The sequence below is a fragment of the Phalacrocorax carbo genome, chromosome 1, assembly GCF_963921805.1.
Source record: "Phalacrocorax carbo chromosome 1, bPhaCar2.1, whole genome shotgun sequence".
Lineage (NCBI taxonomy): Eukaryota > Metazoa > Chordata > Aves > Suliformes > Phalacrocoracidae > Phalacrocorax > Phalacrocorax carbo.
The window spans coordinates 67770278-67782392 of record NC_087513.1 but is presented as its reverse complement, the minus strand read 5'-3'; the positions used below and the strand labels follow the sequence as shown (position 1 = coordinate 67782392).

Here is a 12115-nt window from a genome sequence, read left to right as displayed (position 1 = left end):
CTATGCACCCAGGTGAGACTAAATCAGGAGAGTCTGTTTGGAGATGCTGGTGAGCACTGCAATAGGAGACAGACACTGGCCTGCAGGACAAAGACATTGTAAGCTTTAGTACACATGAAACTGGGAAAAAATGCTTTGTGGATGAAAGACCTTATAAATAATAGAGGGACCAAAACCCCCGAGTTCCACTATTTATGGATGTGATTTCATCAGCTCTGCCTCTGTTGAAACTCTCGGTCATGTTGTCCCCTCTTTCCACCTGAACTCTCACAGCTTCCTTTCTGTGGAGAGCCCCGAGCGCTCAGAGGGTGACCATGGGCACATACATGTCAAAATCTGCAGGAGATCCTGAACTCCAGTGCCTTAAAGTGGGGTTTATCTGGGAAACACTGCAAAAGGTAAAGCCCCCTGAGAATAAGAAAATCACCTACCTTATTTCATAAGCTTCAATGGCTTACCCACGTGATGAGTTCAGTCCATGCGTATTACACACACAACACAGGCACATATGGCGCTTCTACAGTAGATCTTAGCCATCTCTCTCCCTAGATATCGCCTATGTGAGCATTCTCATGATTTTAGAGATGGGGAAACTACGATCCAGGGAGAGCAAGTAGGATGCCCTAAGCTACACAGCAAATGACAAATTAACCTTGGGCTTCCTCACATGAAAAGCAACACCAGACCAGGGCTGGGATGGTTCTGTATAGAGTTGCAGGTCACTGGGTCAACAGAGCACAAGGGCCTGTTGCTATATGCTTGTGTCAGTTGTTTTTTTTTAACCCTACATATCCACTACAAACCATGGTTAGAAGGGAGTTGGACCTTTGGTCTGATCCAGTACAGCTGTTACTGGGTTCCCCGAGTTCTAGAAATCAACCTGACCCCTCAGCATTGGATGCAAACACCCTTAGACTTGGAAGAACTTAAAATTTAAGACCCTGTTTTAGGAATGTTTTGTATTAAAATGATTTATAGGAACACATTTGCTCTTTGGATCTGGCAGCAGCTTTTCTTAATATTTTGGGCCATAAGCCATCCAGCTTGGGGATTTATTCATCTTAACGTGTTTAGCTACAATGCAGTAGTTACTGTTGTGCCTCCCGGCTGCTCTTCCATTTTTTATAAACTCGTTTTCTCTGCTAACCTACTTTTAATTTTTTCTTGTAAAGCTGTTTTTAGTCTTCCCTTGATTTTTGCCCCCCACCCCCAAAAAAAATCCAAACAAAAAACAAACCAACAAACCAAAACGCCTAAAAAACACAAACCAAAAATCCGCTGGGATAAAACTGCTCTGGGTGCTAAACACTAGTGACTTGAATAGGCTCCAGCTTCTATATCCTGGCTTTAGAAATAATTGTTCCCACTAATCCTTTTGAGTGCACTCCCAATTCCATACATTCAAAGAGCTGTCCCCCCCACCACACATACACACCCAATTGCTTCTGTTCAACAATCAGAGATCATGCATCAGCACATTGTAACTGCTGGTGCCAAGCACTTCTTGAGCCCCCAAACCCACTAACTGCTTCTGAGCTATGGATGGAGGCTCCTCCACCAGTGCCACTGCCCTTCCCACCTTGTTCTCATCCCAGTTACCTGGAAAAGAAAAATTATCTTCTATTCCAGCTCAGCCCTGCAGCCTGCCAGTTGATTCCTGGATCCCTTCAATTCAGTATCATAAATACACTTAACGACGGAGTTTAATATAGATTTGGTAAGACAGTTATTTGAGCGATACATAATTGATGTTGCCCTGTAGCACAGGGAGCTGTGAGTGGCATCTGAGAGTGAAGGGATTCAAGAAACTCTCCATACAGCAGCGCAGCATGCCGAAGGGGGAAAAGAGCGCGGGAGAAAAAGGAGACAGCAACCCAAGGAAGGGGGTGCATGAAGAAGAGCTCGATAGCAGGAAAAAGTGTGAAAGAAAGACAAGGTGAAAGGCACAGGGTGAGAAAAGAATGGAGAAGGAGAAAATATAAGAGGATGATGAACGGAGATAGGAGGTGCTGAACAGAAGAAGAATACTGGGGCAGAGAGGGTCTGCAGGATGAATAAGGGATGAGAAGCACAGAAAGGGAGAAATGGAAAGCAGAGCATGCACACTTGATGCGACAAGCAGGTCTCTGCAGGCTGCAAGTGCTGCAGCCGGCTGGGAGGGAGAACTGACTGCCGTGTCAGCTGGAGGGCAAGGGCGAGGAGAGGCGCCCCTGCTCTCGTGGGGCTCTGCTACCTCGTGACTCACCCCTGCTCCTCTCCTGTGCTCCGCTCCCCCCGCCAGCCACAGCCAGGGGACTGCCTGGCTTCCCTACCCACTTCCAACCCTTCAGCTCTACATGGCATTAGGTTTTGCTTTTAGCCTCCTGCTGGCCTCCTTTTGGGAAATTGTAGTGAGAATACAAGGCCATCCTTTCAGCTGGGTAAATCAGGCAGGCTCTGCTGGCAGTCTCACCCAACTGCACTTCCATTCCTCTAGTGCTGTCCTACTTCAGCACCCCTTTGCTCAAGAATGAGGGTCCTAAGTGCTGGACCATGGTGATGTCTCCACCCAAGACAGCTCACCAAGTTTGCTTGCAGGTGCGAGATGAGACACAGGAGGTGGATAAAGCAAATGGAGAGTGGGAGTTTGGTGAAACTAGGCAACATTTCCAGTGCTTAGCAGGCACACAGGGTCTGTGCCTGCCATTTGCCTAAGCTTCCACTTCTGAAGAGGCGCTGGCTCTCAGCTCCTGCAAGTTACTTTTTGGTTGGAGAGCTCTCATCCAAACAGTTGGAGCCAGCGAGCCCTCTGTTACACTGAGCAGCGGCCTGTCACAGAAGTGGAGGAACACCTCGGAGGAAGATCTCCATCAGGACCAGTCCCATACATGGGGAGAGTCTGCGATACCAGGAAAGCATTCCTGATTTATTTCCTGGGATTTATCCAACCTGAATTGAAGGCAACACAACCATTTGGCTCTGAACAGCACCCCTAGCAAGCAGAACAGATGGCTATATTAAAAGGAAAAAACCCTAAGCACAACAGGACTAGCTGACAGTCTCCACAGAGGCCAAAGAGAGGGACTGGCCCTGAACGCTCAGTTTTCCTTTTGCCTGCAGCATCCATGACAAGGTTTACTATTACTTTTGTTTGTGGAACACAGCCAAGACGCTTGCTGTTGTGCCAAATGGGAGAAGAACAGCCTCTGCCTCGCAGAGTTTGCAATATAGTTGGTATTGACCAGAGCACTCCCTGCGTGTCCCTTCTCTCGCACGTGTGTGGCCATGCTCTACGAGGGAAGTCTGACCCGCTGGGTGGGCAGACGTCTGGTCATTGCTGCTGTTCCTGGTGCTGCCACTGACACTGGCATGGCATCTAGGCCAAGAATGTCAAAATTGGTCCCCTTCATCCCGAGTGAAGCGGTCAGGAGCTGCGAGGAGTGAGCTTCTCTGGAAAAGTAGAGTAGCTAATAACTGTGCACTTAAAAGTATTGATTGAGAGCAGGGCCTTTAATCTCTCCGCTTTCTGCCCATAGAAAGGGAACTGTGCTCCTCTCCTACCTCGCAAGATGACGACTCTCTGTGTGCTTTAACCTTCATCTACTGATGTTTACAAAGTACTTCTAAAGTGCCAACTGGCAAATACTGTGGAAAAATACCCCGGATTTTCCCCGGTGCTTGATGCTGTGTGTGTGCGTGCCTGTGAGTGCTTGCCTGTGTGCGGCTGGCTGTTCATCGGCCGGGAGCCCCGTGGTGGGTGTCTCCGTACCTATCCCTCCAAGTGCGCAGCCTGCATCCATGTCTCTGTTTTCTTTGGCATCCTCCAGCTTTTCCCTTGGAACTAATGGCCAATAATAGAGTTTCTCCTCAGACATCCCCCTCTGCCAGAGCGCTCCCATGAAGAGGATTATCATTCTCATACTTGTGAGCCCCATGCTGTCCCACTGTCTCTTTCAGGCTGTTCTCCCCTGGGGATAGGGTCACAAAACCCACAAAGCACACAGATTTGCAATTAGATCTGCTCCATTTTTTTCTGACCTGAAAAATACTACAAAAGAAACTGTAGGATTTGTAGAAATTGTCCAAGTAGCTTTAAGAAAGCTCTGTGCTCGCCTCAGCCCAAAATCCGCAAGCTTTGGAAAGAAATATTTAGATGAACCTTCTCCAAAAGCTTTCAGAAGAAAGTAGCTATTTCTTGTAAAAATAAATGCATAATAAAAAGCAAAGAATTTCCCTTGAAAACTAATTTCAGTGGAAATTTTTCAGGTCGCTTCAGTGAGCTGTGGAGCTCAGCATGCCCTCTGGTGCCAGAGCCAGGTTTCACAGGCCCTGGGACCTGCCAGCTCCCTACAGCAAAACCAGAGATCAAGTTTAAAAAGAAAAAAAACACCCCACGCACTTGTGGTGGGATTCATCCTTCTTTCTGTAAGAATTCCTACAAAAATTAAAAATAACAGTAGGAGCGGGAGATAAATATTGGGGGCAAGGGGCACGCTTTCAGCAAAATAAAGCCTCTGACTTATAAAACATAGATGGGTGCCTCACTCAGCCCCTGTAGTGATCTGTATCACTGTGCCACGTTTACACAAAAGGAAGCAGGAAGGGGATTTGCCTGAGGTCAGACTGAAGCCAGCAGAGTCTATGCAGGGAAAGAGGCTGTCTCATATGGAAAGCCAAAACATCCGGAAATGGGACATGGGAGCCGAGCTCCAGCACCAGTTCAGCCGGCGCTGTTGTGTGACTGGGCTGTACTTTTTCAAGTCTTAATTCCCCTACCCTTAACAAGTGGGCAATAATGATACATCCCCACCTTCGGGAAGCACTGCATACTGGTAGGTGCTGTTTCCCAGCAGACATGCTGGCTCTGCGACAACACTTGCAAGATCAACTTGGTGTCTGACTGCCAGATCCAGATTTCTTCTCTTTTACGCAGTACGGAGAAGAAAAGGCAGTGATCCCCACTCTCAGAAGGGGAACACTTTCAAAGTGACTAGAAAGACACCGCTCTAGCCTGATGACATAAATCACATAGATTAGCCTTCAGGTATGTCCTGTGACTCGACTTACAGCTCTCTTTGCCAAAAGGGAATAATTTCATCTCCCCAGTGATCCCACATAACCCCCAACAGCTGTCTGGGCAGTCCTGCTGAAGGGAAACCCAAGTGGCTTCTGAGTCAGCTCCTGAGCTGCCACGGTTTACAAGGACTGAACTTTAAGACAAAGCAAAAGCAGAAATGGTCCCATTTTGAAAAGCGGTGCATGCATTGTGCAGCTCAATCAAAAGAGTCGCAGACCACATATGCGGTGGCTTGCTGGTGACAGCTATGGCACCAGGCATAGCCCTCCTCCCTCATTAATCAAAATGCTGTGTCTCTGAAGACTTCTGGATTGTTCAAGCCTCTTGTTATCTGAGACTCCAGGCTTGCATTCATACCTGCTAGACTAGACAGAACACTCAGTAAGGGCCAACTCCATAGAGAAGCTGCATTTCTCTAACTGTAGCTGGCATCATAAGGACCCCTGCATCAGCGAAAGCTTGGTGTCCAGCTTTCATCACCCATCAACCTTTTGGCCACCTTCGTGGATCTACCTAGCCTGGGCTGACAGAACTTTGAAACAGGAATCGGAGCTTTTCATTGCTCAGTGCAAGGGTTTGCAGATCCAGTGACTCCGCATCGGAGAGCGGTGGCCGTCCTGCCTGTGGTATCATGTCCCAGACAGGGGAACATGCCATTGTGATCATCCGCATGAGAGAAGCCCATGTGAAAGCCATCTATTTTCATTGCCTGATCATCTGGGATACAGAGCTCAGCACATTGCAACTCTGTCCCATTTCACACTCCAGGTAAAGGAACGTGGGGCAGCTCAAAAGGTAGAAGTGTTTTCATTCAACAAGAGCTCCTGACTTTCTTTATTTATCTCTGCAAAAGCGACTGGGAACAGACGTCTCAGCCTCCTTGTACCAGTCACTCATATAACAACAGCTCTCTCTTGTTTGTACAGTGCCCTTGTTCTTGCACCCTTAACTCATCATTACACAGAGATAAACTGTCAATGGCCAGCCCTGTGACGCTGCAGGGAGGAGGGCTGACTCTTCAGGAATAAGGAGGAAAACACATGAAAGGGATCAAATCTCAAACCTTGCACTACTTGGTATGGGTACCACTCTGTTGCAACAGGATCATGTGCTTTTAAGCCAGCTAAGAGGGAGCAGTATCTAAATATAGGTTTTTCAGATATGTTCCCAGGATCAGACCTTTTGCTGGCCTCATTTCCCTGAGAGGCAAGATACTTCTATTCTGCCCCAGATAGTAATGTTTAAGAAGTCCTGAACCCCTATGCGCTGCCTTAGAGTCCTTACCAGCTCTCTAGACTTCTACTTTTATCTCTTTCCAGTATCTTTTAACTTCTACCTTCCACAGCAAGAAATACAGGCTTTGCAAAGAAGCCCCTTAAACACAGCAACTTTACTGTTAGAAAACAGAAGAATTACATGCTTTAAGCTATTAAAAAAAAAAAAAATCCCCAAAAGCACTTTCCTACCCCAAAACAGCCGCTTCTTAAGGATCACAGTTCACCAACAGTTCAAACTGGACACAGTCCTTCCTGCTCGCCTTTTACTACACATCTTTCTCACGTGAGGGTGATCGCTGGCACAGGCTACATCCCCCTTCCAAAATTCAGCCCCCATTTCAGCATCAGACACACAACCACATGCAGTGCTCTCCCAGAATCCCTGGCTTCGCTCACGCTCCCACCCTGGCACAGAGAAAGCCATTCTTGCCCAGGGATACACAAAGAGACCAGAGACAACAGCATGAAACGCTAGCCATAGCCCTTCTATGGAGCATAGAGGAAAGTTTACATTTTGTACTTTATCTGGTACAAAAAGGACCAAAATAAGACTTACAGTTTGACATAGGCACAGTCCTACTTCCAGAATGCACCCAGAGAAATCTCTCTCACCACTCTGAGCAAAAGAGGTCACCTCAGGTTCACAGCTGGCCCTTATTCCATATTTAAATATAGGGTTATTCATCAGACAGTGCTGAGGGTAAGGCTGCTGGTCTTCACTACAGCTGACAGGAGGCCGATTACCCAGAACTGAAGCCTGTCTGCTACATGGAAGCGTTGTTTTTCTTTCTTTTTAAGAAAAAAGTCACATCTTGCTGCAGATACATCCAAATCTTTTGTAATTGTTGCTTTTGCTGGTGGTTTATTACCAGCTGATGAGTCTCTGGGTGGATTGAAAACTATCTTTTCTACCTTTTTTCATCATTTGGATCAAGACAGCTAATGGAAACTCACTTAACAAGAAAGATAGAGGAAAGGTAGATGGCTAAAAGCAGCCAAATGGCCCACAGTTTGTAATTAGGTTAAGGGCAACCAGCTGATTTACCCCTTGTAAATACCTGATTCTTTCCACTGGCAAAAAATGTATCCAAATAATTAGTTAAAAGTTAGGTGTGATGGATCCCACCCCTTGTCTTGCTGCATTTCAGTGCCTGATGTTCTGAAGACATAGTGTCCCTGGTTTCAGAAACAAAAATGTGGATTTTTCCATCTGCTCCAGCATCTTGAGCATCTTGTCTAAGACAACAGTCAGCATAAAGTGTTCTGAAGAGATATAAAGCCCAGCCACCGACGGTCCTTTGAACACCCAGCCCAATGAGAAGATCTCTCTCTAATCCCCTGTAAATTTGAGGCTTGTCTGTGCCCTGAAGGAAGAGAATTTAATATTCCTTGCAAAATCCCTGGCTCTGGGTAATCTACATTATTGTAACTCTGGACAAGCTTGTTTTCCACAAAAATACCCAGTATTTTTCTAGCCTTGCTGAGCTCTTGATCACTGCAAGTATCTTGTGCCTATTAATATCATGAGCTGACCGTGAGGGGAAACCGGGCCCTCTCAACACGTTTAAAACACGCAACTTTGACTCTTTCCCAGGCTTTCTAGATAAACCCCATGGGGATGCAGAAGCCCATTCAATACGGATGGGTCTGTCAGCTTAGCAATTGTACCAGTTCATGTGGTTTCTCCTGTCTCCCCAGGGCCTGAATCAGCTCCGGACTAACGGGCCAATGAACATCAACCACTACGCGACGAAGAAGAGCGTGGCGGAGAGCATGCTGGACGTGGCGCTGTTCATGGCGAATGTCACGCAGCTCAAAGCGGTGCTGGAGCAGGGGGCTTCCTTCCAGTACTATGTCACCCTCATCGTGCTCATCAGCATCTCCCTCTTCTTCCAGGTGATAATTGGGATTCTCCTCATCATCACTGGTAAGGCGGCTGCTGAGGCGGCCTCACAGGGTGCTGCTGCAGTAGGGCACCCCATGGCTTGGCCGGCATGGGGATGGGAGGGAGAAGCCTCTTCCCCTGAACCATTTTTCCTGGCTCCAGCCAGGGCTGCAGGAGGGTGGAAGGCAGCCTGATGCGGGCAGTGAGGAGGTCTGTGTGAGGCTTTTCAAAGTGGGGAGTGGGTTGTTTTTTTCTCTGGCACAACAGCTCTGAGCACTACTCTTCACTTCCCCACTGGTGAATCCCTGTCGAAAGGAGAGCTGGGTTTCAGGCCTCTTGCTGCCTGTGCTGTAACCTGCTCCTTCATGCAGCTCCTGCAGATACTAAATTTTAGCTGTATCTTTTGCCTCACTCAAGATGGGGCTTAACAGAATGATTTAGGCAAGAGGTATTCCCTGTATTAACCTCACTTTTAACTAATCCCACAGTTGTCCTAGCACCATACGGACAGTACGCCAACACCGGCATTTCAGACAGGCTTGCCCGGTGCTCCATCTGATAGAGGAGTTGCTGTATTTCAGCCTCCAACATGTACCTAGTATTAAAAGTTTGCAGAACTCTGCCTTTTCCTGTATATCCTACGTGTTTTTTTATGTGGGACATGGGATCGGAGGCTACGGGAAATCCTGTGACATGTTCCTTCCCCTGCCCCACATGGCACAGCCTTTCCTGGTGGCAGCTGCGGTGGCTGGAGCCAGCTGTGAGAAGGGGGACAAGGGACCACAGCTGAGGGCAGGAAGCCACAAAGCTGCCGTTCGCATGGCTTATTGGCCAGACAGCCCCAGTAACTGGGACGTTCCTGTGTCTGAACTGATCAATACCCATCAGCTAGGGCTGATCCCATTTATATACCCAGATACCTCTTGGTCTGAAGGCAAGGAGGGGGTTGAGAGCTGCGTCAGCACGTATGTGAGATCTGGCTATCAAGGAGGAACTGGCCTCCCAACCCGAGTAGGACGTTGCTGACCTTGTGTCCCATGTCACCCGGCCTTCCCTTATCATGCAGTTGGGGGGTGTCACATGGCCTGGCTAGCACACAGCAGTAAATTGGCTATTTAGGATTGGCCCATTGGAGGGCCATGGCACCTCCATTGCAAAACAAAGACATGACATAAAAAGAAAGATGTTTTTCCTCTCTTCCATCCTCCTGTGATGCCCTAGGGCAAGCTGTGGCCCCTGCAAAGTTCCTGGGACTATTCCCCCAGCTCTGTGGCTGCAGTGCCCAGGGGCACCATGGACATTCACCAGGCAGGGAAGGCTTGCAGGGGCTGGGGGACTTGGAGTCAAGCTACAAATCTCCATTTCTTTTTGCATCGTGTCTCACAGCTCGTTTGAACCTGAATGATGTTTCAAAGCAACCCCGCCTGAATATACTCAACAACACTGCCACAGCTCTCATCTTCATCACGGTCATCCTCAACATCTTCATCACAGCCTTTGGGGTGCAGAAGACCGGCCTCTACCCTACCAGGAATTTTCGACCTTATTAAGTCATGGGGCAATGGAATTGGGTAAGAAAGGGGTGAGTTCCCATCACTGCCAGCTCACGGAAGGGCTCTCAGTCTCAGCAAACACCATTGCAAGGTGGAGAAGGCAAAGCTAGACAAATTAACAAAACCTTTCCAGAGGTATGTTGTTGTCCCACAAGCATCTGGGGCTATTGAACAAATATCCTCAGAGGAGGATTTCTCCTTGCTTGGTCTTTAAAGCAAATACACCAAACATCCCAGCTGCTGGGCTTTATCAGCAGCAAGTGGGTTTTCAGAAGGCTGCAGACCTCACACTAGATATGGATAGCAGTTGTGGATGGCAGCTAAATTTGGGAAAGAAAACTAGGTGCATTCTGGGAGGTATCCAAAGGTGGCAGCCTTATCTGAGCAGAAAAGGAAAGTGTTGGTGAGGCAGAGGTGAAAGCTTTTCACAACAGCCAGTGTGCAGGGTGGTTTGGGACGGGCTGTTTTAAGAATCTAACTCTCATTTCCAAGACAGAGTCTTCTGTACAAGAGTCAAACCAAATGCTTGTGTTCCCATGTCGGGTCAGTGAGAGAATGACATGGTCTTAGGCCAAAAGTGCTTTAGGTCAAGAAGCAAACTTCACATCTCTTGCTTACATGACCTGCAACATGTAAACATAGTTTAAATGCAATACACTGGGGCAACCGCCAGCAAGAAAGCACGATAGATGCATGATATGATGAGGGGGGATGCAAAGGCCAAAAGTCTCTGTAAAAACACTGCTGGCTTGGGATCCAGAAGGGTGCGAGTGCTGAAGAGCAGCACCCCACACCAGCAGGGGTGGCTGTGGTGCAGAGTGACCTGGTACACTGTGACTGCTCCCCTCTGCCCATGCAGTGTGGAGGAGCCTGGTGTAACCTTACTGGCATTTCTTGTCTTCCCTGCAGGATCTGAGCAGCGTGGCTAACAGGTAAAGCTCTCCTCCTCTACGTTTTCACTGACTTCAGCAGGATCCCGCTGATGAATCCAGAGAACTGGGTTAAACTTTCAAAACTGTGTGCGTATCGTGTGTGGCCCCTTACCGTAATGCTTTTGCAGTTCTGAAGGGGTGCAAACATTGCCTTTTAAAGCTAGAGCAAACTTTGCTAGAGAAAGCTGCAGTTAACAGCAGCAGGTACGTCATTTCAAAGCACAGTTCTGTAAATCTCATCTCTTTAGTTGCCTGCTTCACATATTCAGTATTGGCTCATTTTGTAGGGGAGACTGAACGACTCACTTTGCAGGCTAAATGAACAAAAAAAGTACAGCTTTTTTGTCTCAAGCCTAAGTTGATTAAAGCAATACTATCTAATAGCTCACCTCCCAAATGCTGGAATGGATTCCTAAACTAAAAAAAATAAAGTTCTCATGGGAGGATAGAAAAGTGTATGTCAATGTATCTAAAACCAGTTCAGATGTTTTCCTAGTTGTTGAAAAATAAAATTAAACTTGACACAGTTAAGAAAACAATCAGATATTTCCAGCATTGGAAAATTAACAATGACAGAAAGTAGATATTAGTCTGATGTCATTGCCAGGGACCTCTCAGGAATGATGTCAGAACAGCCTGACAATATTTAGTAGAAAACGAAGAAACATTATACATAAGGAGACACTCTAGGCTTATTGCCGCAATGACAGGTGCATAGTGTATTATTTTATTAATAAAATAACCATTATAATTCAAAGTCTTATCACTAACAAATGGTTTTAAATATATCATTTTTGTATTGACAATGCTGGGAATCCTCTTGCACTAGAACAATTTGTTTCTTTAAAAAAAGTCTTTGAATTAATGATTTTTCAGATTTTTTTTTAAAGGAGTGAAAGTCTTCGATCCTAAATTTTGTAACTCTGTAGTCATGCTAAAAAAATGATATTTTAATAGCCTGGTGTAAGCCTTTTTAAATAAAGACATGCTTTTCTGATTATTAAATGATTTTTTCATTGTATGGCAGAAACAGAGTTCAATACGGATTTTTCAGTTTGCGTACTCTCGCCACCACTGAAAAAGTAGTGTCACAAAAATGTCCACATATTGGTCTTCAGGAACTACTGGGAATGTCTGACACTTAAAAAAAAAAACCCAGATACAGGCAGATTTCATTTATACCGTATATTTGACTTCACAGAATTAAATTTGTTTAAGCCACGGGTGGTGCTTTTTTCTGGAAACAGTGTGAATGGTCTTGCCCACCAAGGCCAGTGGGTAAGGCTACAGGCCAGCCTCGGCTGGTACCTGCGAATAAAGCGGCCTTCTTGCAGCTGAGGGAAAGTTGCATAGAAGGAGTAGGGTGGAAAATGCCAGCTACCTATTTACCAGAATTTAAATCAGCAAAGCTG

The 12115-nt window shown here is 46.7% G+C and overlaps 1 protein-coding gene across 2 annotated transcripts in view; it reads left to right on the top strand.

Moving 5' to 3' along the window:
• The window catches only part of NINJ2 (ninjurin 2), a 47753-nt gene extending 36053 nt beyond the window's left edge, over positions 1-11700 (top strand). Inside the window, exons 2-4 of one of the 2 annotated variants that reach the window (XM_064458217.1) lie at positions 8032-8260; positions 9605-9789; positions 10681-11700. In XM_064458217.1, the coding sequence (XP_064314287.1) occupies positions 8032-8260; positions 9605-9768 (393 nt within the window). In that variant the 3' untranslated portion in view covers positions 9769-9789; positions 10681-11700. Of the gene's footprint in view, positions 1-8031; positions 8261-9604; positions 9801-10680 lie in introns of both variants that reach the window. The other variant, XM_064458208.1, reaches the window with a different exon arrangement.
• Positions 11701-12115: the final 415 nt, after the last annotated feature.